General features: G+C 32.5%; 2 protein-coding genes across 2 annotated transcripts in view; both read right to left on the reverse strand.

Moving 5' to 3' along the window:
* Positions 1-23680, reverse strand: part of LOC107455201 (leucine-rich repeat-containing protein 1) — a 363163-nt gene that overhangs the window by 138612 nt on the left and 200871 nt on the right. The window lies entirely within an intron of this gene.
* Positions 3809-23680, reverse strand: part of LOC107444767 (sushi, von Willebrand factor type A, EGF and pentraxin domain-containing protein 1) — a gene marked incomplete in the record, with an annotated part of 87241 nt that continues 67369 nt past the window's right edge. The window contains 6 exon segments of the mRNA XM_071182932.1: positions 3809-6616; positions 8539-8712; positions 13379-13516; positions 17728-17901; positions 20908-21168; positions 22323-22595. Of these exon segments, the coding sequence (XP_071039033.1) occupies positions 6417-6616; positions 8539-8712; positions 13379-13516; positions 17728-17901; positions 20908-21168; positions 22323-22595 (1220 nt within the window).

The following is a 23680-nucleotide window of genomic DNA, read 5'->3' on the forward strand; positions in this document are numbered from 1 at the left end:
AACGTGTAAAATTTTTAATTAAACGATGAAATTTTCATTATTAATTGAAATAAAAAGACGTTGAATTGAAAATCTTTATTTTTCTGTTCTTCGATTCCAAATCAATTATATTTAAAATCCTTGTTTACTTTGGTAGATTATAGTGTTCATCTGAACGTGCACAAAATTCATAAATATCAAAGAAAAATGCAAAAAGTTAGGAAAAATCACAACAGTTTTGTTTAGCTTAAAATCTGGAATATCAGGAAATTTAAAATTTCTACTAAACAATTATTTTGTAAATGAACTTTTTTTAGATTTTGTATTTTTTACTAAACGTGCACTTTCGTAAAAAAAATGAACATTGACTGCAAGCATAAAATAACTTCTAAATAAATTTTGTTAAAAATCCCACATATTGATTAGATTGGTATGTTTATGATAAATGAAAAACGATTATCTAACAATTGATAATCACATATCTCCATCTTGATTGCTAAAAATTCTCTATTGACAACACGTGGTAGTACAATCTTTAGGGGTTGCTGAAGAGATGTTACAAATGCCCATCGCCAAATGTTTGGCGATGGACATTTGTTAAAATTTAAGAGTCCCCACTTCAAAGATTTATTCATAACAATACATTTTTCCCTTTGACACATTGATGGATCATATCTATTGTTACGACCCCCTACCCCACCTTCAGGTTGGAAAATCCTAGGATGGACAGAGCACAGTCCGAAATTCTTTCCAGCCTAATTTTTTTTACATTTATATTTTCCTTTTTTTTTTTAAATAAATGAATCGGATTTTAAATCGGATGTCTTTCCTCCCCCAACCAACCCTTCCCCTCATCCGTAATCTTTCATTCACTGCTTATAATAATATTTGAACAACTTTTAATATTCAGTATATAAATATATTTTGCTACAAAATTTTAGACATACATACATAAATTCTACAATAATGCCTATTATTTCCTCATTATTTAAAAAAAAATATGCAGTATTGAAAGAGATTCCCCCCCCCCAATAAAGAAAAAATATTCACTTTCCCATCGATTTAAACAGCCAAGTTACAAAGGGTGGAAGAAACATTGCCGGGAATGAAATTTCGATAATTCCTGGTTCAACCCAAACAGTTCTCGCTGCTTAACACAAACCTGCATATACTGTATACATTACTATATATCTACATATACTATACATTTCAAATCTACATATACTTAAAAGTTAAAAAATACAAAAAAAATTTATCGTAGTTTTTGTTTTAACATTTTAAGATAGAATTAGATTTCAAAAATTTAAATTGAAAATTCATCCTATAAAAGCAAAATTTTGAATATCAATTGTGTTTAAATTATGATTTATTTAATAAGAAAGACAAAAGGTAATGAAAACATGCAATATATATTTATTAGAAATTAAGTTTTGTAGGATAAACATGCCAAAATCCTACCATTTTGCCAAGCGGTGCCTGACAGACATTTTTGAGCTTTTTTGAAAAGAGCGCTTAAAATGCTACAGAACATGATTGTATATTTCGCAGAAACAGGGACGCCATCTATTCACCTAGATCTGAACAAACAATTGAGCATCACTGAAAAGCTGAATTTAAACCATGAACGGCACAATTAAATAGACAGAAAAAAATGCTTGTTGCGCAATTTCTACGTTGTACGTGTAAATTTCGGAATAAGCAGCGAAATTCAAATCATTGCCTTCGGTAGAAAAATGCCGAAAAACAATTTAGAGTAGAATAAATTGCTTAATTATTTGTCGTTTTAAAATGCTAACGATGAGCTTATACTTTAATATGTTTTGAAATAAGAAGAAAATACATAGATTTATTCATTTTTTGAAAGAAAAAAAATCTTAATTGAGAAATTTTAAAAAAAAAGGGAAATTTTAAAGGTTTCCTTAATTTTCATCTTTGACATCCTCATATTTTTTATTAAGAAATCATTTTCAATGAAATAATAATGAGAAGAGTGAATTTATTAAATGAAAACAAAATAAGCGTTGAATTTGAAAATGATTATCGTGTTTAGCTCGTTGAAGTGCTTAGGAAATGAATATGTTGAAATGAATGTTTAAAGCAGTGATTCTCAACTACTGTGCCGCGGCACTTTTGTGTGCCGCCGAATATTAGAAATTATAAATTAAAATTATAATGCTTTTTTTTTATTACGAGTAAAGTTTAAATAAAAGAAAAGTGTATGTAATATTTTACATATATGTATACTTTTTATAATTTTTCCACGCTTTAACAGCATGAACATCTTTGTCGGCGATTATCTTGTCTCTGACTATCTTAAAATATGTTAAAATAAGAAGGAAGTGGTTCAATTGTCTTTGACACACAATTTTTAAAAATGTCGGAAATTTAATGACTATTAAAATTATTAATTAACAAAGGCTACAGCAAGCTAAATATTAACTTTCAAACAGAAATAAAAGCTAATCATTAAAGTAAGCTATGCAATTAATAGTTATAAAAAAATTAACAAAGGATAACTAACAAAAAAAATAAGCTAACAATAAATAATTAGCAAAAAAACTAATTAACAAGAAATCACAAAAAATGATGAATGTAAAAAAACTAACAGTTAATAGCTATAGAAAACAAGCTAACTATTGATAACTGGCAAAAAAATAAAATAATTGTTACTAACTAATGAAAAATTAGTCAAATAGAAATAATTAATCCCTTAATAAACGTGCTGTTGTAGTACATATAATTTTATTTCAAATTCAAAATTATTATCACAAACTATTTAACACAGTGTATTATAGTTAAGTAAACAACATTTAAACTAATTTTTCTCATTGTGTGCCGTCAAATTTCGAAATCGTTAAAAGTGTGCCGCAACAAAAAGAGGTTGAGAATCACTGGTTTAAAGGAAGCTTATGTGCGTTTTCTTTTTAAACCCCTCGATTCAAATAATGGTCTGTTTTTCTTCAAAATTGTCGACATTTTATGGTTTTTTCTTTCGTGTTTTAAAAAAAAATTAAGGTTTTTGCATTGCACAAATAGTAGTTTTTTTTTTATTAAAGGAAGAATAATTAATCATTTTAAAAACACACATTTTGGATCGGGGCAGACGTTTGTAGTGGTCGGTGCATTCTGGGTTTTGTGGAGATAGTTGTTATCGACAATGTCAACCTTCTTCTATGAAAAGGGTACCCAACCATAGTGAGAGCTGTATTAAGTTTACGGTCGTTCCTGTTAGCAGTCGAGTGTATACGTTGTATGTAATGGATACTGAGTAGCAACAGCGTGAGGAACGACAATTTCGCAGTCACAAGTCAACTGTTGACCATCCATCCAAGCGAAGTGGGAAATTTATACCGCTTTTTTAGAAAGGATCAAAAATAAATCTACATAATTACTTCGTGAACACCCGATGGCTGAACACTGTCGTTTCGATCCTCGCCCTTTCATCTCTTCAGTGGGTCGATAAAATGAGTACCAAGCATACTTGAGACTTAACACTGGGGGTTCCGCGTTGGGTTGACCATCCAACCGGACCTTGCCAGAGCCCAAAGGTCAAGAAAACTGAGATGGGCACAATAGGCCCTCTATGGACTGTCGCGCCACCGAGTTTAGTTTAATTACTTTGTAACTAAGCTTTTATTTCTATGAGAATTCCAAAAAAAAATCGAAATAAGTAAAAGGAGAACTAATTTTTTTACTAATTTAATTTAGTACTTAACACTACCGAACAAAATGAATTATAACAATAGTGTTGACAATCGATAGATAAATGTCCGAGTTCATAGTGTCACATAATTGAGTGATTTTATTTGGCACAATAAGAAAAGAAAAGTGAATATGCTTAATATTTTATTTCCATTTACGTATACATCACCAATGAAACAATTTTTTCTTTCCTTCTGAAATAGATCTTTTTAAATGACAAAATAGAAGATTTCTATTTATTTCAAAACTTCTCTACACAAAACTACAAATATCGATATGATTTTTGATATAAAGCTTCTCATAATAAGATGTATCGATGTAATCTCATGTTACAACATCATGAAACAGATATGAATGTCATCTCAATTTATTTATGGGTTGCTTAGATTGGCATTCCAATTATAAATATTCATTTTTAACTTCAAAAATTCCATTTAACACCATTTTCTGTTAAAATATGAATTGCATTTTCTAAATGTATTTTTAGAGACATTTTGCCATGTTGCTAATAAAGATCTGTTACAATTTAGATATTCAAATCCTTGACTCATTCCAAGTATTTTTCCTGACTTAACGATGTGACTATTTTCTCTGTCAAAAACAACACTAAATTTAAAAAAGCATTATACGTAACATTCATGGAAATGTTAACCAAAACTGTTATACTCTGCATCTTCATATATATGGATTTCAAACTTAAAAAACAAAGTAAAGAAAGAGTTGAAGTAATAAACTAGCTGGAAAAAAAATACAAAAGAGAATAACTTAACACAGTCAGATAAATTTAGTTATTTAAAGTTGTTATAATTCTTCTTAAAAGTAAGTGTAATATAAAAAGCCTAAACTAGAATTTTAAATTGATAAAATAAAAATAATAAAGTAATTCTGAAATCACGGAAGTTGAAAACATAAATTTAAAACATAATTCACTCTAGAAATGATGTTCGTTCATTTTTTTGAAAGAACACGATAATTTTTAAAGAACATGATAAAAGCATTTTATATTTTAATAAAATATGACTGTGAGTGGGGATTTTGTTGGAAATTCAGATATTCAGAACACTGAAATTGGGAGGGGAGGGGGTAAATTCCATTTTAAAAATTAGATTTTTCGGTCCATGATTTTTCCATGATTTTTTTTTTTTTTAAATGGTTAAAACAATGACATTTCATGACAAATTTTGTTCAATAACCGAAGTCCATGACTTTCCAGGTGCGCAGATACCCTGTAAAAAAATCCCTTCTGTTCAATTTGAGACATTCTGTTCAAATAAGGATGCTGTTAAACGCGATGAATTAGAACATTTATTCATCTGGAATTTGAAAACGATAATAAATTACGAAACGATGGGTGATCTAGTTGCGCCTTCTTTATTGTATTTTTTTTAAGTGATCTAGTGACGCCACCGATGTATTTCAGTATTTTGGTTTGATCTTGAGTATGATGTTTATTATTTGGTAGAACTGTTATGTTTAAGATTATTAAAAAGTTTTTAACATTAGTATTGGTAGTTTTTTCAAAGAGAGTTGTGTTTCAATTATGTTTTAGTTCGTGTTTTAACAGATGCCATACGTGAATTTAATCCTATTTCCTACGTTTACATGGCGTGATAATTCTACAGTGGGAGAGATTAATAATATTGTGTGATGTTCTGATCAATTTTAAAAATCTTGCTTAACTATGAATGTTAGTTGTCCAAGACTGTGGACTAACACAATAGTTTATTTCGTTCCATCCCACTTTAATCACTTAGATAAGTTATATGAATTTTGGAGACAAATTTAATGGAAATCACTCCTCACTTTTTTTTTCATAATTTCAGTTACCACACTGTTAGAAATTTCTCGGAAAAATGGTTAAATAACAATTTATTGAATGGTTATTTTACAGTATTTAATCAAAACAGTCAAATAACCATAAGAAAAGGTAATCAGACTCTGAGGTTTGAGAAAAACTGTTTATCAACTGCTTTCACCTAATACGGTTAAACAGCTAGAATTTTATCTCACCATCTATAATCACCCCATGAAGCTTCTTAGTTCTTCGCGAATGCCTGCACATCATAGCCTATCTGTCAATCTCATGACCGACAGAACTGGAGTTCGAGTCCTAGTGTTGACACTACACTAATTCCTCCCTTCAACACATGAAGAAGTTCCAGCCTATGGCACTCTCCTATGTCCATTAACTTACGAAAAGCCGACCTCCTATGTCTAGTTAAATAATTAGTTCTTTTTTACGTTTTTGAAAAATGCTAGTTGTAAATGGTTAAAAAACCTTATAGTTTTGTATTCATGGTTTTATAACCATACTTTTTTAAAATGGTTTCAAAACCATAAAGGAAACAAAATGTTTTTTACCGTAAATTGTACTGTTAATCAATGGACAGACCAGTTATTTTACCATATTTTAGAATGAAAATTTCAACAGTGCATAAGCATTAATATATAAATCGAACAAATAACTTATTTTAATGATTCGAAGAAGAACGATTTTTCTTTCTGTTTGTCTTCATTTCAGCGACCCCGTCATTTTAGTGTGAAACGCGACCCATTCTAAATTGAGATCTAACAACACAATCCACGAGCGCGCAATAGAAATAGAAAAAACTTTGGTCTCAGAATAACATTTTATGTGTTTGCGCTGCGTTTTTTATTGTGCGAGTTTTTTCATGTTGATGTCTGTTTTTGGGCCCGTCTGTTACAATATTTTGAACATTTAACTTGAACATGAATTATCCTTTCTTGAGGGGGTGGCAGGTAGGCACGGATCCAGACCACCTGCCTACATCCATGCACTGCAGAACAGTTCGACCCTGGATCTTGTAACCTTCTTTACAACCAAAGATAACAGTTTCTGATATTTGGTAGTAGAATTTAACATTGGATATGGTGACCCCTTTTGTGGTTCCAGGATAAGGACACAATGGTACTTCTGAAATCACAAGAATGAAATGTTTTTAGCAACGTTCATTTAACACCAAACATACCATAGCCGATCAAATGATCGTGTAAGAGCTTCGAAAATGCGCTTATCGCTTTTTCTAACAATTATATAATGTTAATATTCTATTATTTTTGTATTTTGTTTTCTTCGAATAATACGTGTCGTATACAGATTTCTACCACAAGCTGTCATTGGACCGGGAGAACAATTTATTGCTTTAGAAGGTTATCGCATCAGAAATGCGTGTTCAACGTATAGCATTCGATGAGTTGAACATTTCTGCAGAGACTGTTGCGTGTGGAGTTCAATCAGAATAACTGTGAATTCAAATTTCAAGCAGTTACCTAACATTTAAGATTGGTATTTTTGTGTCAGAAAAAGAGACAAGAACTATATGTTTTAATCAGTAGCTTATATTCTATTTTGATGGCTTTACTTCATTTCTAACTAACGGTTAGAAACCCAGAAAAATGTCGAAACAATCAAGACAGCACAAGTTCTTAGTAGAAATAATTATTAATGATAAGAATAATTATAATTATAAGAATTATAGAAATAATAACAATTAGAATAAATAAGTTTGCGGAAAATGTACAATGTACCCTGTATATGTAAAAAATGCGTTGAGTGATGAATAAAAAATTCTTATTCTTTGTGTTTGTAATACATAAAAAATGGCAATATGCAATTTTGTTTCGTTATAATGAAGTTTATTTAAGTTTATTTCCTTCCTAATATCCATATTTCATACATCCAACCATGAAACATAAAATCTGGTCATTTGAGCGGCTATGGTAGAAATAGATATAGATTAAGTGTTGGTAGTAATCACTTTTAGAAAGTTTTTATATTGGCCCCATTTCTTCTGAAAGTCTCTAATCTACTGTTGCTAGCTACTGTCCTTGCCTATAACGTAAGGTATGTGAAAATAACTTTAAACTCAAAATCAATAATAGGGAGATTTTGCGTAGCCTTTGTTTTAACTCAACCTTATTTTTCTACTCTTAGATGATACTGCAATGGGTAGAGAAATTTTCTTGTCAAGAGCTGTCAAGTTCAAATATCGACAGCAGTAAATTAGGGTAAAACCATAATATTTTTCCAAAATCTCTTTAATTAGGATTCTATATTAAATTGTTTCATTAAGTGTTTTCTTTTTTTATTTATGGCAAATAACTTTTTTTTACTTAGGGGCTGTTCAAATATTACGCAAACACTCAAAGGTAAAGTGATTTGTTCATTTTGTTGACAATGAGGGGTCGGTTATGAGGTTACGTCAGATACTATTGTTCCTTATTTTTAATCTTAAAATGTAAGATAAATGTATCAAAATTTTAAAAAATAAAAAAACTACGTCAGAAAAACTTTTAATTTTGGTATTAAAGTAAATTTGGAAGAAAAAGAAGTCGGGAAAAATTGAACTCAACAAGTTTTAAAATTTTATAAAATAATTTTTTTCACAAAATAAATTTTGTAACTTTCTTTGCAAAGTTGCATTTTTTTTCATATTTACATCAGATTATTGCTGTAAAAATCAGAATTAAAGAAGGTGTTGCGTTCTTACATAAGCATGATAGGAGGTTTGTAATTTCCTTTCTATTTTCTTAAAAGGGGGAAGTCTAACAGTTCCAAATTATATGCTCACGTAGTACTTCAAGAATCACTTGAAATTCATAATATTTTTATGAGCCTCGCTATCAAATTGCACGTGTGATGCCGATTTTAAAATAAGTTTTTTATATACCGTTTTGTACCTATAGTTTTCAAGAGGAAGAATTATAAAAAAGTATTGCAAAGAAATGGCCAATGATCAAAGGTACCGATTTGGAGTTCATATGAATGAGAGAACTAAAATAAAAAATTTATTTTTTATGCTTATTTCATAAAATTGTATTTCCCTAATTGCTTACTTTGGCATGTGGGATGTTTTGCAGACCACTGGCCTGAAGGCAAGCAAGTAGCTTGTTCGAATCCTTTCAATTTTCTGCCCTCTTCACAAGAGAAGACCACTTTGACATTCATTTTGGTGACTCCTGTACTAAGTCTCAGACCACCTACTTCCATGACCACAGGACAATGGACAGCTAAAAAACATAAAAATTATTTTTTTTTCACTACATTTGTTTACGGATTAAAAAAAAGGCGAATTTTCTGAATTGATTCCTGTTAATTATAGGGTTATAAGAAATTTTTCAGGCATTCTAGTTCAGCAGTCCCAAACCTATGACCCATGCTCCAAAAATCACATATTAGCGCACAGAGAGGAAGAGACAATTTCTCAAGAAATACACAGAGAAGGTCAGTGGTGGGTCCACGTCCAAGAGTTCGTGGGTTCTTCTCCGCCAGCCGAAGACTCCTCGTGTAGTAATACCCGTGACTGATGCACGTAAAATCTGTCGAGTCACAAAGTCCTCCATGTTCCCATAACAAATCAATACCCATGGGGAAACTGATCCAGGAGTTCCCTTGTCTTCTGGCTTATTTCAAAATGACAAGTCTGAGGAGTTCAACATTAGTAGTCGTAAGTCCCGCAATAGACTGATCGTTAAGACACGGTTCCCAGCAAATCACCGAAGTCAAGCATCACAGGCTGCGGTCAGTGTGCGGGTGGGTGACCACTTGGATCAGTCTGAGTAGGGACCGAGGGTGTGCGGTATCGTTAAACAGTTCAACCGTAAAGTGCTCGACTTCGTGTGCAAGTCATCGGGCTACCGAAGTGGGGATGCCATCCCCTCATCAGAGGATTAAATTTGTGATGGCATGTCTTCGGATCAACCTCAGGGATATATATATACATATGTATAAAGAAATACACAGATGATTTTTTTAAACTTGAAAGTTCATGCGCTTTTACAAATTAAGCAATAAGGTTTAAAGCTTTCAGAGGCTTGAAGGAACAACAATAGATAAGGAAAGAAAACAAGCATTTTTCAACACCCAATGCCAGAAAATCAAGCAATAAGCTTGTAACTTGTAAATTACTTTATTTTTTATTTGCAATTGCTGCATAAAATTTCATAAGCCTAGCAGAAATATTTATGGAGACAGACATTTTTATAAAAAAAAACCCATTTTTTTTGTCTTATGTTTTTTATTATAATTTTAAAGTTATTTGGTAAAATTAGACAAACTTTTTAGAGCAATTTAAAACTAAATGCAAAAAAGTTTTTTGAAACTTGAAAAAAGTTCGCTTAAAACTATGCAAGATATGAGTAGGTTTAAGGTACTTTTGTACTGCGCATGCGTGGAAAACAATTGTTTTCATATTAAAACAAAAGTCGATGTAAATTTCTTATTTTATAATTAATATATACCTTTTCTGTTATTTATACCTTAAAAAAGATTCTTTTTTAAATCAGTTCTTCTACAGTAGAAAAACCATGTTGTAATATCTCTTTGGTATTACCAAAAAATTGTATAAAAGGAACAAATGAAAATTTTATAAGTTTCAGTCGTTCCAGTGTGTACAACACTAGACTGAAACTTAGAACATATCTCTGTATTGGCCAAAAGCAGTCAAAATTACAGGGTTGTGAAAGAATAATGTGTAAAGAAACTTGTTTAAAATTAGTTTAGCATTTTTTTTATATTTACAGTTATATAACAAGTTATAAGTAAATATTAACAATAAAAAAAATGATGTGTACAAAAAGTCACAAAATTCTAAGAAATTGTGTCACTATATATATCATTGTTTTTCCAATTGAAATTAAAAAGCGGTCAAAATGACTTCCTTGGGCAATCTAGTGTTAATACGTCAAATCGAGAGAGTAGTTAAAATTCAAACTATTTAAAGTGAGTAGTTAAAATAATGTTGAATGCACACAAGTTCACGCGCACTCACACTATTTGTGAATTATTTTTGCTTTAAAAAACAATTACTTTGGATATTGATTCCAATCGTAATGGCGAGAAATCGTTGTTGTCCTGCTAAATATCGGCAGAATAATATGTTTCAAAATGTTCTTAGTTCTGATAATAATTTGTTAAATATCTGTCAATTTTATTAATTTCATGTTCTATTGAAGGAGGAACACAACACGGAAAAACGTTCCAAAAAAGAACAAAAATATTTATTGCATTTTTCGATAATTTACTCTTTTAAGAATATTATATCAAAATGTTGAATTAGTTTTCGTTTAAATGTAAAAATTACAGCACTCTAGGCAGAACATGTATAATCATCTGAACTTGTGCGGTCAGTTGATTTATGGATTTGTTTAGTCCGATTAAAATATTGTAAGTATTTGAAGTTTATTATTTAAATAATTTCTTTTAATTTTGTAAGAAAAAGATCTGTTGGTATTTTCAATATAAATAGTTCCTTATTTAGCTGCAATAATTTCCGATGCAGGTTGATATTGATAGTTATGGAACAATTAGAAATAAATGCAGGAAAAAAAATATGCTTAAAAGGATAGCTTGATCACAAAGTTTTAAACTCAGATTTATATGTTTCTCTTAATTGCTCTAATTAGTACAATTTTAACCAATTTACATTAAATTTTGACTTCATGCTTACAATAAACATAATTTTTTTTGAACGTAAGGATTGAGTTGATTAGTTTTGAGTAATCCACCAAAATGTTACTTATTTTCTGTCATTTTTTTTAAAACACCGCCATTTCGCGATTAAAAAAATCCTATTTTAAAAATCCTATTTGCAATGAAAAATATATTCATATAGTTCAGAAAAATCAAAATAGAATCAAATTTGGAGATTTTTTTTTTTACAACTCGTCAGTACAGGAAGTTATGGATAATACGAGGCGCATATAGAAAGTAAGTTTCCCTAATTCATTAAAAAAAAAAACGACCTCACACTTTCAGGAACATATTTAGCGGCAACAAGTACAGCAATGTTTCAGCTATTTTTCAACATAGCCACCACCAGAATTGAGACACTTGTCGTATCGTGTGATCAACTTTTGTATCCCTCTGTCGTAGAACTCTGCCGCCTGTGAATGGAACCAACGTGTGACAGACGTCTTCAGTTCTTCGTCGTTGCCAAAACGCTCACCGGAGGACAGGGGTTGCTTGATGTGCAAGAAAACGTCAGAATCATTGGGAGCAATATCAGGGCTGTAGGGTGGATGATCAAACAATTCCCAGTCAAATTCTGTCAAAACAGCTGCTATGCATCATGCCGTATGTGGACAAGCATTGTCATGGAGGAGCGCAACACCTGCAGTAAGCATTCCGCGACTTTTGTTTTGAATGGCAAGTCACAATTTCCGCAGTGTTTCACAGTAACGGTAAACGTCTGTCACATGCTGGTTCCATTCACAGGCGGCAGAGTTCTATGACAGAAGGATGCAAAAGTTGATCCCATGATACGACAAGTGTATTAATTCTGGTGGTGGTTATGTTGAAAAACAGCTTAAACATTGCTGTACTTGTTGCCAATAAATATAATTCTGAAAGTGTGAGTTATTTTCTTTTAACAAATTAGGGTANTCTGTCAAAACAGCTGCTATGCATCATGCCGTATGTGGACAAGCATTGTCATGAAGGAGCGCAACACCTGCAGTAAACATTCCACGACTCTTGTTTTGAATGGCAAGTCACAATTTCCGCAGTGTTTCACAGTAACGGTAGACGTCTGTCACATGCTGGTTCCATTCACAGGCGGCAGAGTCCTACGACAGAAGGATGCAAAAATTTATCCCATGATACGACAAGTGTATTAATTCTGGTGGTTATGTTGAAAAACAGCTTAAACATTGTTGTACTTGTTGCCAATATATATGATTCTGAAAGTGTGAGTTATTTTTTTTTTAAATTAGGGTAACTTACTTTCTGGATGCGCCTCGTATAAAAAAAACATTTATAAACATCGTATCCTATAAATGCTTAAATGTTTGTATGAGTAGCGTGATAAAATAAAGATTAAAATATGTAAAATAAATTTAAAAAATACATTTAGTTAAGTTAATCACTATTATTGCAAAATTGATAACAAAATCCTTCTTTTTAGCAGGCTTTTTAGTGTATTGTTTCCCCCAATACTGATTCGTCTTAATTCATATTGCTATGAGTATGTTTGATTTACAAACAAATTTTATGTTAAAAATGTTAATGTTTATGTGTTGCTTTTATTTGCATTGTTAAAATAATTTTACCGATTCTATAGTGTATCAGATTTTATTATTATAACCAAAATGTATTGAAAAGTATTATTGAACACCAAAAATGAGTCAACTAAATTTTATTTTTTCATAAACGTCGTTGAACCCAATTTTGTGGGTTTACGACTACTAATGTTCAACTCTTTGCCATTTTGAACCCAATCCAGAAGACAAGGGAACTCCTGGAACGAGTATTAGCTGAAATTTACCTTCGTGGAAGACTTTTTGATGGAGCTAACCCGCATTTGCGCTACATGGAGAGCAAGACCACGAGAACCTCCCACGGTTAGCCTGACAGCAAAAGGACTCATGATCCGTCTACCACTGAGGATATTTCACGTCAGCACTTTTGACGATGCAAGCCGGATGCGGAATTCGTAACGACTGGGGTTCGAACCCGGTTTGCCTCATTGGAAGGCAAGCGCTCTATCCCCTGAGCCATCGCGGGGGGCTCAGTCAACTCATTTTCGCAAAAAATAATGTAAAGAAAAATCGTGGTGCTTCACGACACAAAGAACTGCGTTTGTTTACACGAAAAATTATTTCACTGCGGCACATTTGATGTTAAAATGTTGCCACCATTTTTGGTGTTAAGGTAGATTATGACATATGGTATACTAACCGGACACAACAATTTCTACTGCATGTCTGTGACCCGTGGGTGAGACACAAGTGAACAGTCCCGAATCTTCTGTCATAGCATGGTAGATGGTTAATCTGTATTCAAGTTGTGAATCTCTTCCTGGTTCGCTCGTCCAACCTACACAAAATAATTCCATCCATTACACTAGAATACCTATATTGTCCACTCATACGTTGTGAAAGAATAACTAATGTATAAAGAAATTTGTTTTAAATTAATCTTTCATATTATTTACAGTTATATAACAAGTTATTAGTAAATATTAACAATAAAAACAATTATATGTTGTGCCAAATTCTAAGAAATTGTGCCATCATTGTTTTTCTAATTGAAATTAAAAAGCAGTCAAAATGACAATCTAGTGTTAATGAATAGTGTTGCTAAAAAATGCATGATATTCGACAGAGAGAATTTTAAATCAGAATTTCCTTTTTCTTCCAGGGTACTGGGAGAAACTGGAAAAAAAAGAGGAAGAAACAGGAAAAAATGGAGAATACAAAAAATGGGCCATAAATATGTTGAAAAGCATTACTTCAATTTAAACAAATTAAATCTAGTGTAATACCAAAACCAAAAATTTAAAAAACTTTCGCATCTACATGAAAAAAATAGAGTTATACAGAATTTTAAAAATCTATATACCCTATTATTTTAGAGTCCGAATGAGTATTCATATTCAACAGCATTTGATTCGGAAAACTTTACACGCTGTTCGTAATTGTGAATTCAAAATACATTTGTGAGTAGTGCAAATGCTTATTCTATTATTTGTTAATTTACTAGTATTCATAGAATTCGACATTATTTTACATTTTTTTTATAGACTTGTAAAACTAGATTTTATTAAACTGGTTGACAATTAACAGTAGTTCATTAAATAATTTTTTTTTCAATGGCTCCTTTTCGGTTTCACTTATTAAAAAAAAGCCTATTAAACAGTTTGAAAATCATGGGTGTTGTTACGGCAATTATAAGCTGTTTGACATTCTTTTTGAAAAAAAGAGTATCTTTCATTTCTTTCTCATGATTTGTCTTTCGACGTGAATTTTTCAAACCACCCCCTCAATGTCAGGGATAGCCAGGTGAGTAGGGCGCTGAGCCCCTGTCCAAGAGTTCGTGGGTTCGATCCCCGCCGGCTGAAGACTCCCCGTAAAGTAAATGGTGACTGATACACTTTAAATCTATCGTGTCACAAAGTCCTCCATGTTCCCACAACAAACCAATACCTCTGGGGGGGGGGTGCTGATCCAGGAGTTTCCTTGTCTTCTGGATTGGGTTCAAAATGACAAGGCTGGGCAGTGAAACGTAAAATCAAGTCGTCGTAAAATCAAAATTGGCTCTGCTTCAACGACGGATATAAAATGAAATATAAAAAACCACCCCTTCACATCAATTTTCTGAAATGAATAAATAAACTTTAAAAAATATCGCAAATTGGAATATTCGTATTTATAAAGGATGAGGTTGAAGCTATAAAAAAAAAAGAAAATTAGAAAAAATTCGAAAATTGTTTCTGATTTTGGATACAATCTGTCATTGGCTATGTTGAATACTTTTTTTACTCAACTGAAGGAGGGGCAACAAGCGTTATTAGACAAAAAAAAAGTTTCTGAAATAGAAAATAAAAATGGATACAGTGTGTTTTCATGGAATCGTGTAGAAATGTATGTTTTTCATAGATAAAAATAAATTTCTTTACCCATTCAATTTTTCATTCTAAGTAGGTAAAATTCCAAAGTTGAATTTAAACAATCAAAATTGCTTTTTAAATATTTTTTTTTTTAATTTGAAAAATAAAGTGAATTGATTTGAGTTAGAAATATACTAAATTATTTTTTCTGACTCGTTATTCAATAGTCAAGTTTATTCATTGGAACAAAATGTACTTAAAATAGATATCAGTTTAGCACTTATAAGTGTTGTCCATCCTTATGATCATCGATAACTATAGATGACTACTTAAAACTAATCTAAAGTAGTTCTCAACTAAATTCCACCCTTAACTTACTCTAATTGTTCTTTAAATATACGAAGAAAAAGTTTAGCCTGTTTAGTCCAACCTTCCGTATAGAATTTTTTTTATTATTTCTATTTATTTTAGTATTCATTTTCATGTCTTAAGTTAGAGGTATGGACCTCTCCAAATTCGTTGTCGAAAAATAGTGTCAATGAACTCGTGATTCTCATGGAATCGCATTTAAATGTAAACAACCGAACTCACACGCTCGATTCATGAATTTGGAAATCCTCAGACTGCCACGTTATTCCACAGAAACAAAAGGCTGTGTTCTAAGGATGATTCACATGAATCTGCCAATTCTACTCAATAAGCGTTCTATTAAGCATCTTTCGAATTCTTTCTGTGATAGTTTGATAAATTTATTTCAAGAAATCTTGAGCATTTTAAAATTCATGCTCTAAAATTAACTATTTCCTGAGTTTCCCCCCCCTTTTTGTTGTCACGCGTATTGGTGTTAGTAAACATCAAAGTAGATGAGTCACACTAAAAGAAGTGCCACGTGGTTGTTTGCTATACAATGTGTCATGACACTTTTGGTTTTTAAGCTCTTTCGATACACTTGAATTTTATTTTTACATATTTAGTAAATAATGATGTTGCTTGCAGAAGTTTGTGGGGCGGGGAATGGTTGCAGCTGCGAAAACAATGGTAGATTCAAATTCGTGCTACCCTAGAATTTTGCATTATAAATTTTTTAAATCGTAATTTACAATGATGAATTGATATTATGGTTTTAATGAGCAAATTTCTTTTAGGGAGAAGTATCACTTTAAAAAAAGACCTATCTTTAATTCATATTTACTGAATAATGCACACGTTGTTGCGTATACCTGTTACGGCAGAAGGGTATGATTGTTCTTGTTTCCCAGTGGCTCCATCTATGGGCAAGAATTCGACTTCTGCCACACCCATACGTCACGTCCGTTTATAGGGCGGACCCATTCATACATTCACAAATCGTAATTTAGACTTGAACCAGAGAACGATCCATCTCCAATTCAGTACTCCCAGAGGTATCGATTTGTTATGGGAACATGGAGGACTTCGCGACTCGACAGATTCAACGTGCATCAGTCACCATTTTACTACACGGGGAGTCTTCGACCGGAGGGGTTCGAACTCTCGGACATGGGCCCAGCACCCTACTGACCAGGCTATCCGGGCTCGATACACGACAAGTTTAAATGATATTCAAACATTCGGTGAAATCAAATAGTTGCGTTATATTTATCATCTTTCGCCTCGTTTTCCAAGAAATTACATTTTTATACATTTTTTTTCTAAATTTCAGAAACTCTGTGTTTTGAAGACAGTTACCGGTAACGAAATGGTATTACTTTATTTCGTAGTTTATAAACTACTACTTAGAATAAAGTAGTGCAGTGAGTAGTGCGATATAAAAAAAACAATTCATGGCAGTTATTTTTAATGTAAGGAAAGAAAGAAGGTGACAACGCGATTTATTATTTTTAATCTGATGGGGGGGGGGAAGAACTTTTTTCATTTAAGTTAACAAATCATTCATAATTTTCTATTATTTCTCGAAATAAATATTCGCTGTCCAGAAAGGCATAAAAGATGAAAGAAAAAATTCGAAAAAAAAACTCATTTATTGTTTTTCCATTTTCTATGAACTGTAATTACCATTTGGAACATAAGTGTAAATAAGTATTTTTTCAGCAAAACCAGGAAAAAAACTTTTAAAAAAAAGAACACTTATAGCTAACTAGATTTTTAATTAAGTAGTCAAGTTCGTTCACCAGGAGTTGGCACTTAGTTCCGCCCTCATCACGTGCTTTCCAATCGCTATTTTTGGGAGAAGGATGTGAACAATCCTGAACAGGGTTTCTATTTGGCGATATTATGACAAAAAAAATTTATATCGCAGTCTTTGGTTGCATTTTTTTAACATTAAATATTTCGTAAATTGGATGCTATTTCTCCCTTTTGAGTGAATAGTTTGTCCTTTTTAGGACATTCTGCTGGGAAAACGGCAGTTTTTAAATTCAAAATATGTTAAATTAGCTAGCGTCACGAAAGGTACAGTAGCAGATGATAAAGCGAAGTAAGTAATAGTTTGCGTTTGGCGAGCATGAAGGGTTGTTTCAATTTCAAGCGCGGAGACATTTCTCCTCTTACTCCCTAGCTGAAATGAACTCTGCGTTCAAGGAGGTGGAGCCAAGTGCCAACTCCTGATGAGTGAACTATAATAGTTATAAAATAAGTTTTTTCAACTACTACCGTCCGTAGTTAAACATCTGAAGTATTGTTTTAAAGTATTAAAATGAACAACAAAAAAAAGAGATACCTTCGGGATATTTCCTGTTTTTGTGGCTCACTTCCCAGTGTGGAGTTCCGTACTTCCTTATCCAGAGACATTCGAGGTGCAAAACTGTTCCAGGATACACAATCAGTTTACCGTCATTGCTCTGAGCAATCTGACCGATCTGGTTGCGGAATAGGATGGTCGGTGCTTTTTCTACTGCCAAAGAATGTCAAGAAGACAAAAACAAACATCAGCATTCCAATAAGACTGGTTTTTTTTTTAATGCACTCTCAAAAATTTAATGTTTATCGACCCTGTCATCAATGTAAAGGTACCCCACCATAGCATCGAATTAACGTGTCTTATATACTGGTAAATTGAAATTATATTTTTGTAGTGGTAGATACACTACAGTACTCCCCCATCAGAATTATAGCTGCAATAGAATTCAATGAATGGATACCACTAGTTGATTCATTGCTGTTTTCAGAGAAGTCGGGAGAGCTATATTAAAATCACGCTCGTGGTCGCTCCTGTGCTGCCTTTAGCAATCGAGTGTATACGTTGTGTGTGTGATCGAGACTGAGTAGCAACAGCACGAGGGGGTGGATAATGTCGCAACTAGAAGTATCAAGTCAACTGTTCACTGTGGACCATTCATCGAAGTAGGCGTGTTCATTTCGAAGTGGGAGTTTCTGTCAAGGTAGGCATGTTCACATCATGTCCGAAGGTTATCCATGTGGAGGATAGTAGTTAGCGAAAATGTCAACCTTCATTTATGAAAAGGAATCGAAAATAAGCACCTTTAAGCACTTTTTAAAAGCGCTCCGCACCCTGGACTTTGTAAGTTTTCACTGACAATGACCTAAATTTTGTCAGCGTCGAACTGAAACGGTATTTCAAAATCAGGTCAACCCTATTAAAACCTATTAAAAACATCGAATCTTTAGAATTCCATTTCAAATGGATAAGAGGAGTCACTTTGGAACAGTTCATTATACTTTTAGCAGAAGAGTCTTAAACTCAAGGCCATTGTCAGCTGAGAACACTAGTTCATTCTCTTATTAGTAGACATCAACTGGCTGATATCAAGTTTCAATAAATGGGAAGAGAGAGCAAAACAAATGGCAGTTGTACAAAAATAATTTTAAGGTTGGAAGTTGGTAAAGGGAGGATATATTCGAGGGAAGTATTGAGAAGAATACTTAGTGCGCAAAACCTGTATCTTGCCTGCGTATTGTGTTAAAATTTCTTTATGATAGTTTAAATTACATTTATGCATATTTGATATTTTTGTACACGTATCGTTGTTAATTTTTCATTTTATTTTACAATATACTTAAAACTTTCTAATTCCTAATGATGGATTTAAACATCCAATCAGCGGAGAGTGTTAAGAATTTGCCAATGTATGCCGTGAGGGGGCGCTCTGTTATGCAGTGATTTCACAGCAGTCTCGCACCATTATGACAGTTAAAAATTGTAAATAAATTATTGTAACAATTGACTGATTTATCGATGGATATACAATAAGCACATCATAACCGGTTTTCATTTTTTAATACATAAAACAGTGATTTCTGGTGATTCATAAAAAAAAATGAAAATTTTCAAATTCCTGTCTTTTTTTAAAAAAATATTGATTTGGGTGAAATGTTAAGAAGCGTTAACTTAATCTCATTGCCTTTCACTTTCCAATTTATTATTTGCTTTGTGTGTATTTAACATGGTTAAACTAAATTTTAACTAACAATGTTTTTGAACACTTTATTTTAATATATGAATAATATTTTAATAATTGCTAATAATTCAATATTTATCATGTTGTTTATTTATTTATCATACCAAAAGAAAAACAACGTTGAAAAGGAATCAGATTTTGTTTATAAAACAAGCGTATTTCCTTCTTCTTACTCTCTCTAAACAATACGAAATATCATTTGCTCCGTTTATCCCCGTTTACCAAACCTCAAAAACATATCTTTTCCACTTTTTACTTAACGCGATTCTCACGTAGATTCCAGGGTGTTAATTTTCCAATCCTCAACAAAAGAGAGATGCCTTCCCGTTATTGGTGAGTTTGTCAGGTCTGTATTGGCCGTTTTTGTTTTTAATCAAGGGATCAAAAGTGTGTTGGTTTCTCTCAAAGCAATGATTTTTTACTCATTTTGTGTTCCTGAGTGTGTTATAAAACTTTAATTTGAATGTTTTTGCGTGATGGTCGATCACCGTAACACAAAAAAGGAATGTGAAAAATAGATAAAAGGTGCTTATCCAAAGAAACGTTTACATGTCCAGACTTTTGCTGTGTCAATTCATAAAGACAGGAAATCAAAAGAGTCATAAAACTCGATGTACAGACTTTTTAAATAAAGGGAGACAGAAAAGCATTTTTTAAGGTCTTTTATAATGACCTCCAGTTTACTCCTTACTCTCTTATTTGAATCTATTTTCATTGTTTTTAATGACCCTTTGAACTCAGCCAAACGCGCATTTCTCTCCTGCCGGTATTTTCATGCATATATTGCATATTTATTATCATTTGTTGTAAGTATTGTGTTTTTACACTTAATCTAGAGGAAAACATTTCGATGTACCGAAATGTAACACAGACCCTATTAGTCACTAAAAATAATGAATACAGTCAAACCCCGCTATAGTGAACATTCAAGGAACCGAAATTTAGGTTCACTATAGACAATTGCTGCAGACAATTTTAACTTATTTTTCCGAACTGCTCCCTTTTATGATACATTTTTTAAATAAATGACCTGGAAAAAGAAATACAAAAATGATTAAAAAACAATAGGTAGTCACAGAAAATGTGTTCGTTTTTATTTTTTATGACTCTTCCTCTTGCTTACAGAAAATTGAAGGATGTCTTTTATTTCGGGATCTGAAACAGATGCAAACAAGAAAAAATTGCTTATGTCTACATTCCCACGCAATAGATGGTTTTGAAAATCGGTATATGTATTTTTTGTTAAAATTTCAAAATTACCAAAAAAGAACGAAAAAAAAATCAGAAAAAAATTCATAATAACTAATTTCCTCTCTTCTTTTAGTTCACTATATCCACAAAAAATAATATTCTATGTGTATAGCAAGGCAGGGGAGTGTTCATTCTATCCGGGAGATCACTATAAATCACCTTCACTATAGCGGAGGTTTGACTGCATTAAAAATAATACACAAGGGATACTCATAGAAATGAAATCTTACGAGCATAGTCGTACTCTTGCGATAGTCCAGAGCAGACGGGTTCTGATCCCGTCCACTGTCCACCCACGCACCTTCTCCTGATGCTTCCCTCGAAACTGAACTTCCCGATGTCCACACACCTGTACACCAGTTCTGTGCCTGCAGGGAATTTACCTATCTCCACATTCAATTTCTTGTCCTGCACGAATGCAACCACATCCTGATGGGGTCGACGGAAAATGCAAGACTTGTTGTGATTGTGATCCACTGGTGGTCTGGAATCTGAAAAAACAGTTCAGTGGTCTTTTGTTTCTCAGGGTTTAATAAAGATAACACTTTCAAAGACCCCCAAAGGACTTTGTTTCATAGTTAAGAATTTAAATGATTGCTTCGAATAGTTCGGATTTTTCTTCTATCCCCTTAAAGTAGGGTGCGGTGTACACTTTTTTTCCGTTTTTGGAGCTTTCAACTACTCTTTCCATTTAACGAGAAAGCTGGACTTTAAGAAAAATATGTTCCTTCACACAACTGTTTAGGATTGTTGAACACGAGGAAGCCGCAATGTTCACGAGAGGTTTATTAAAAGAAAGTAATACAAAGAACTAGTTTTTATACAACCTTTATGCATTCTTTCATCAAAACTGAAAACAAAAAAAAACATTCTTTTTTCGAATTCATAGACCAGTCGGAATTTTTAATAAACTATCGTTATGATTAAAAGTGCATCCCAACGAAAATATTTAAAAACTAGAATAATAACGAAATTTTTTTTTTCTTTTAAAGGGAGCTTTGAAAAATGTTGGTACAGCCAACTCTCGCTACCACGATATGCGATACAACAGCAACTCCCTCTATTTCAATAATGTTTCATGTCACCGACGAACTTGCATATGATTTAATGTTATCCACTTCTCAATAGTGTGAGAAGCAATAAATACCTGAAAATGACTTTTTTTTTCTCTCCAAATTTCAACCTTATTCTTCTTCATTTATTATTGGTTTTCAAATAATGTAAAAAAATTATTATTTTGCCTTTTTCTGTCAGTCTTTTTCTGACAAAAGAAGTCTCACTGCTGATGATGTACTTATCTTATTTCTGTTCACCACAGCGAATGACTTTTGTAATCAGATTTCAATACCCTACCTCCTTGGTGTACATAAGACCACCCCCAAGACCTTCCATCCCTTATCTCTTAAGAAGTCGCAGATGTATCTAATTTAATATTTAACCATAATTAAAACTCTGCAAATTAATTTATATATAACATTAAAATTATAACATATGTAACATTCAAATTTTTAAAAACAAACACTTATTGTGTCCCCAAAGTATGTAGGTACAACGCTATATTTATTGGGTACCCAAAATAGTGTTATAGAGAGAGTTATTAGAAAAGTGGGTGGTTGATCCAAAAAAGGATGGAATCTCTACTCACCGCAATTATGCGGTCTTCCAACCCATACGCCATCTTGGCAGACGATCTTCCATGTTGTTTTTTTACCGCTGTATGCTGACAGGCATTTGAAAAGGACTTGGGTGCCATTCGGAAAATACCTATTTCCTTCGGACTGCTGCTGAGTGGAATATCCTGGTGGTTGGATAAAGGTGCTTCCTCTGTACAGCAGCGTGTTGTGCAACCTCTCTGGAAGTGTGCAGAGTTCTGCTGTCGGTGCGCTCTCTGAAGGGATTACATCCGAAGGAGATATGTCTGCAAAATATCTCTCCACATTAAACTGTTTTGAATGTTATTTTGTTTGGGTGTATAATCATGAAGATGTGAAGAAAACTGTACAAGGAGCAAGATGGAGTATTTGGTGATTAGCTCAAAAATGATTAAGAGTTTAACTTAAAAGTTAAAAAAAAATACCATGCGGGTCGATCTACAGCCCTTTGAAATGAAACAACAACGTTGAAATGGGACGTGTCAGATGAGTCATTTTCCGTTTTGAGCCTCAAGCGTGTTCGGAATTCTTATTTGTTTGAAAATTATTGCAATTTTAGGTAATTTAAAAATGACCGTTTATCCTTCGTTGTCTATTCGAAATTTTTTTCCCAAGATTTGCGCTTTATAAGCTTCGCGTGATATCAAAATTAAGAGGAATACGAATAAATAAAACAATTACAAAAAAGGGAGAGAAAACAGCAAGATATCGAGATTTTAAAAAATGCCAAAAGTTTCACAGAGAGTCGTTTCCAATTCTTATAAAATATATCATTTGCGAAACACAAATTTGTTTGTTGAGATTAAATATTATTTGAGTAGATTATTTCTCAAATCGCGTTCATTTCATTTCAACTTATATAAAAAGAGTATTTTTTTGGATAGATTTCTAGGATGGATGCAAAGTTACAGAGTGGACAAAATGTATGACAAGCTTTCAACCCCGATGATCAAAATCATGGCAGTTTTTTTCTTCGTTGGAAAATATTCGCACAAAATACAGTAAGAATTCTCTTTGCTCGCGTCCAACATTCATTTCTTTTATGCAAATTAAATGTCTAGGCAGGCCGAATTTGAGATGGATAGATGGCCAAGAAAAAGACCTTTTGGTCTTAAAAACGAAAAACTGGAAAACACTAACAGGAAAAATGATAGCTTGGAAAAAACTTTTTGAGAAGACCAAGCCATTGATGATGTTGATGTCTATTTTGAGTCAAATTATAATTGATATGAAAGATCACGTACGATGAGTGAACATAAATAATATTTTTCCAAAGTAACATTTAAAATTAAATGTGCAGTGAACTCTCATGTACGCACTGAGGGGGGGGGAAAGGTGCATGAGTGAAAAG

This window comes from Parasteatoda tepidariorum, chromosome 7 (assembly GCF_043381705.1).
Source record: "Parasteatoda tepidariorum isolate YZ-2023 chromosome 7, CAS_Ptep_4.0, whole genome shotgun sequence".
Classification (NCBI taxonomy): domain Eukaryota; kingdom Metazoa; phylum Arthropoda; class Arachnida; order Araneae; family Theridiidae; genus Parasteatoda; species Parasteatoda tepidariorum.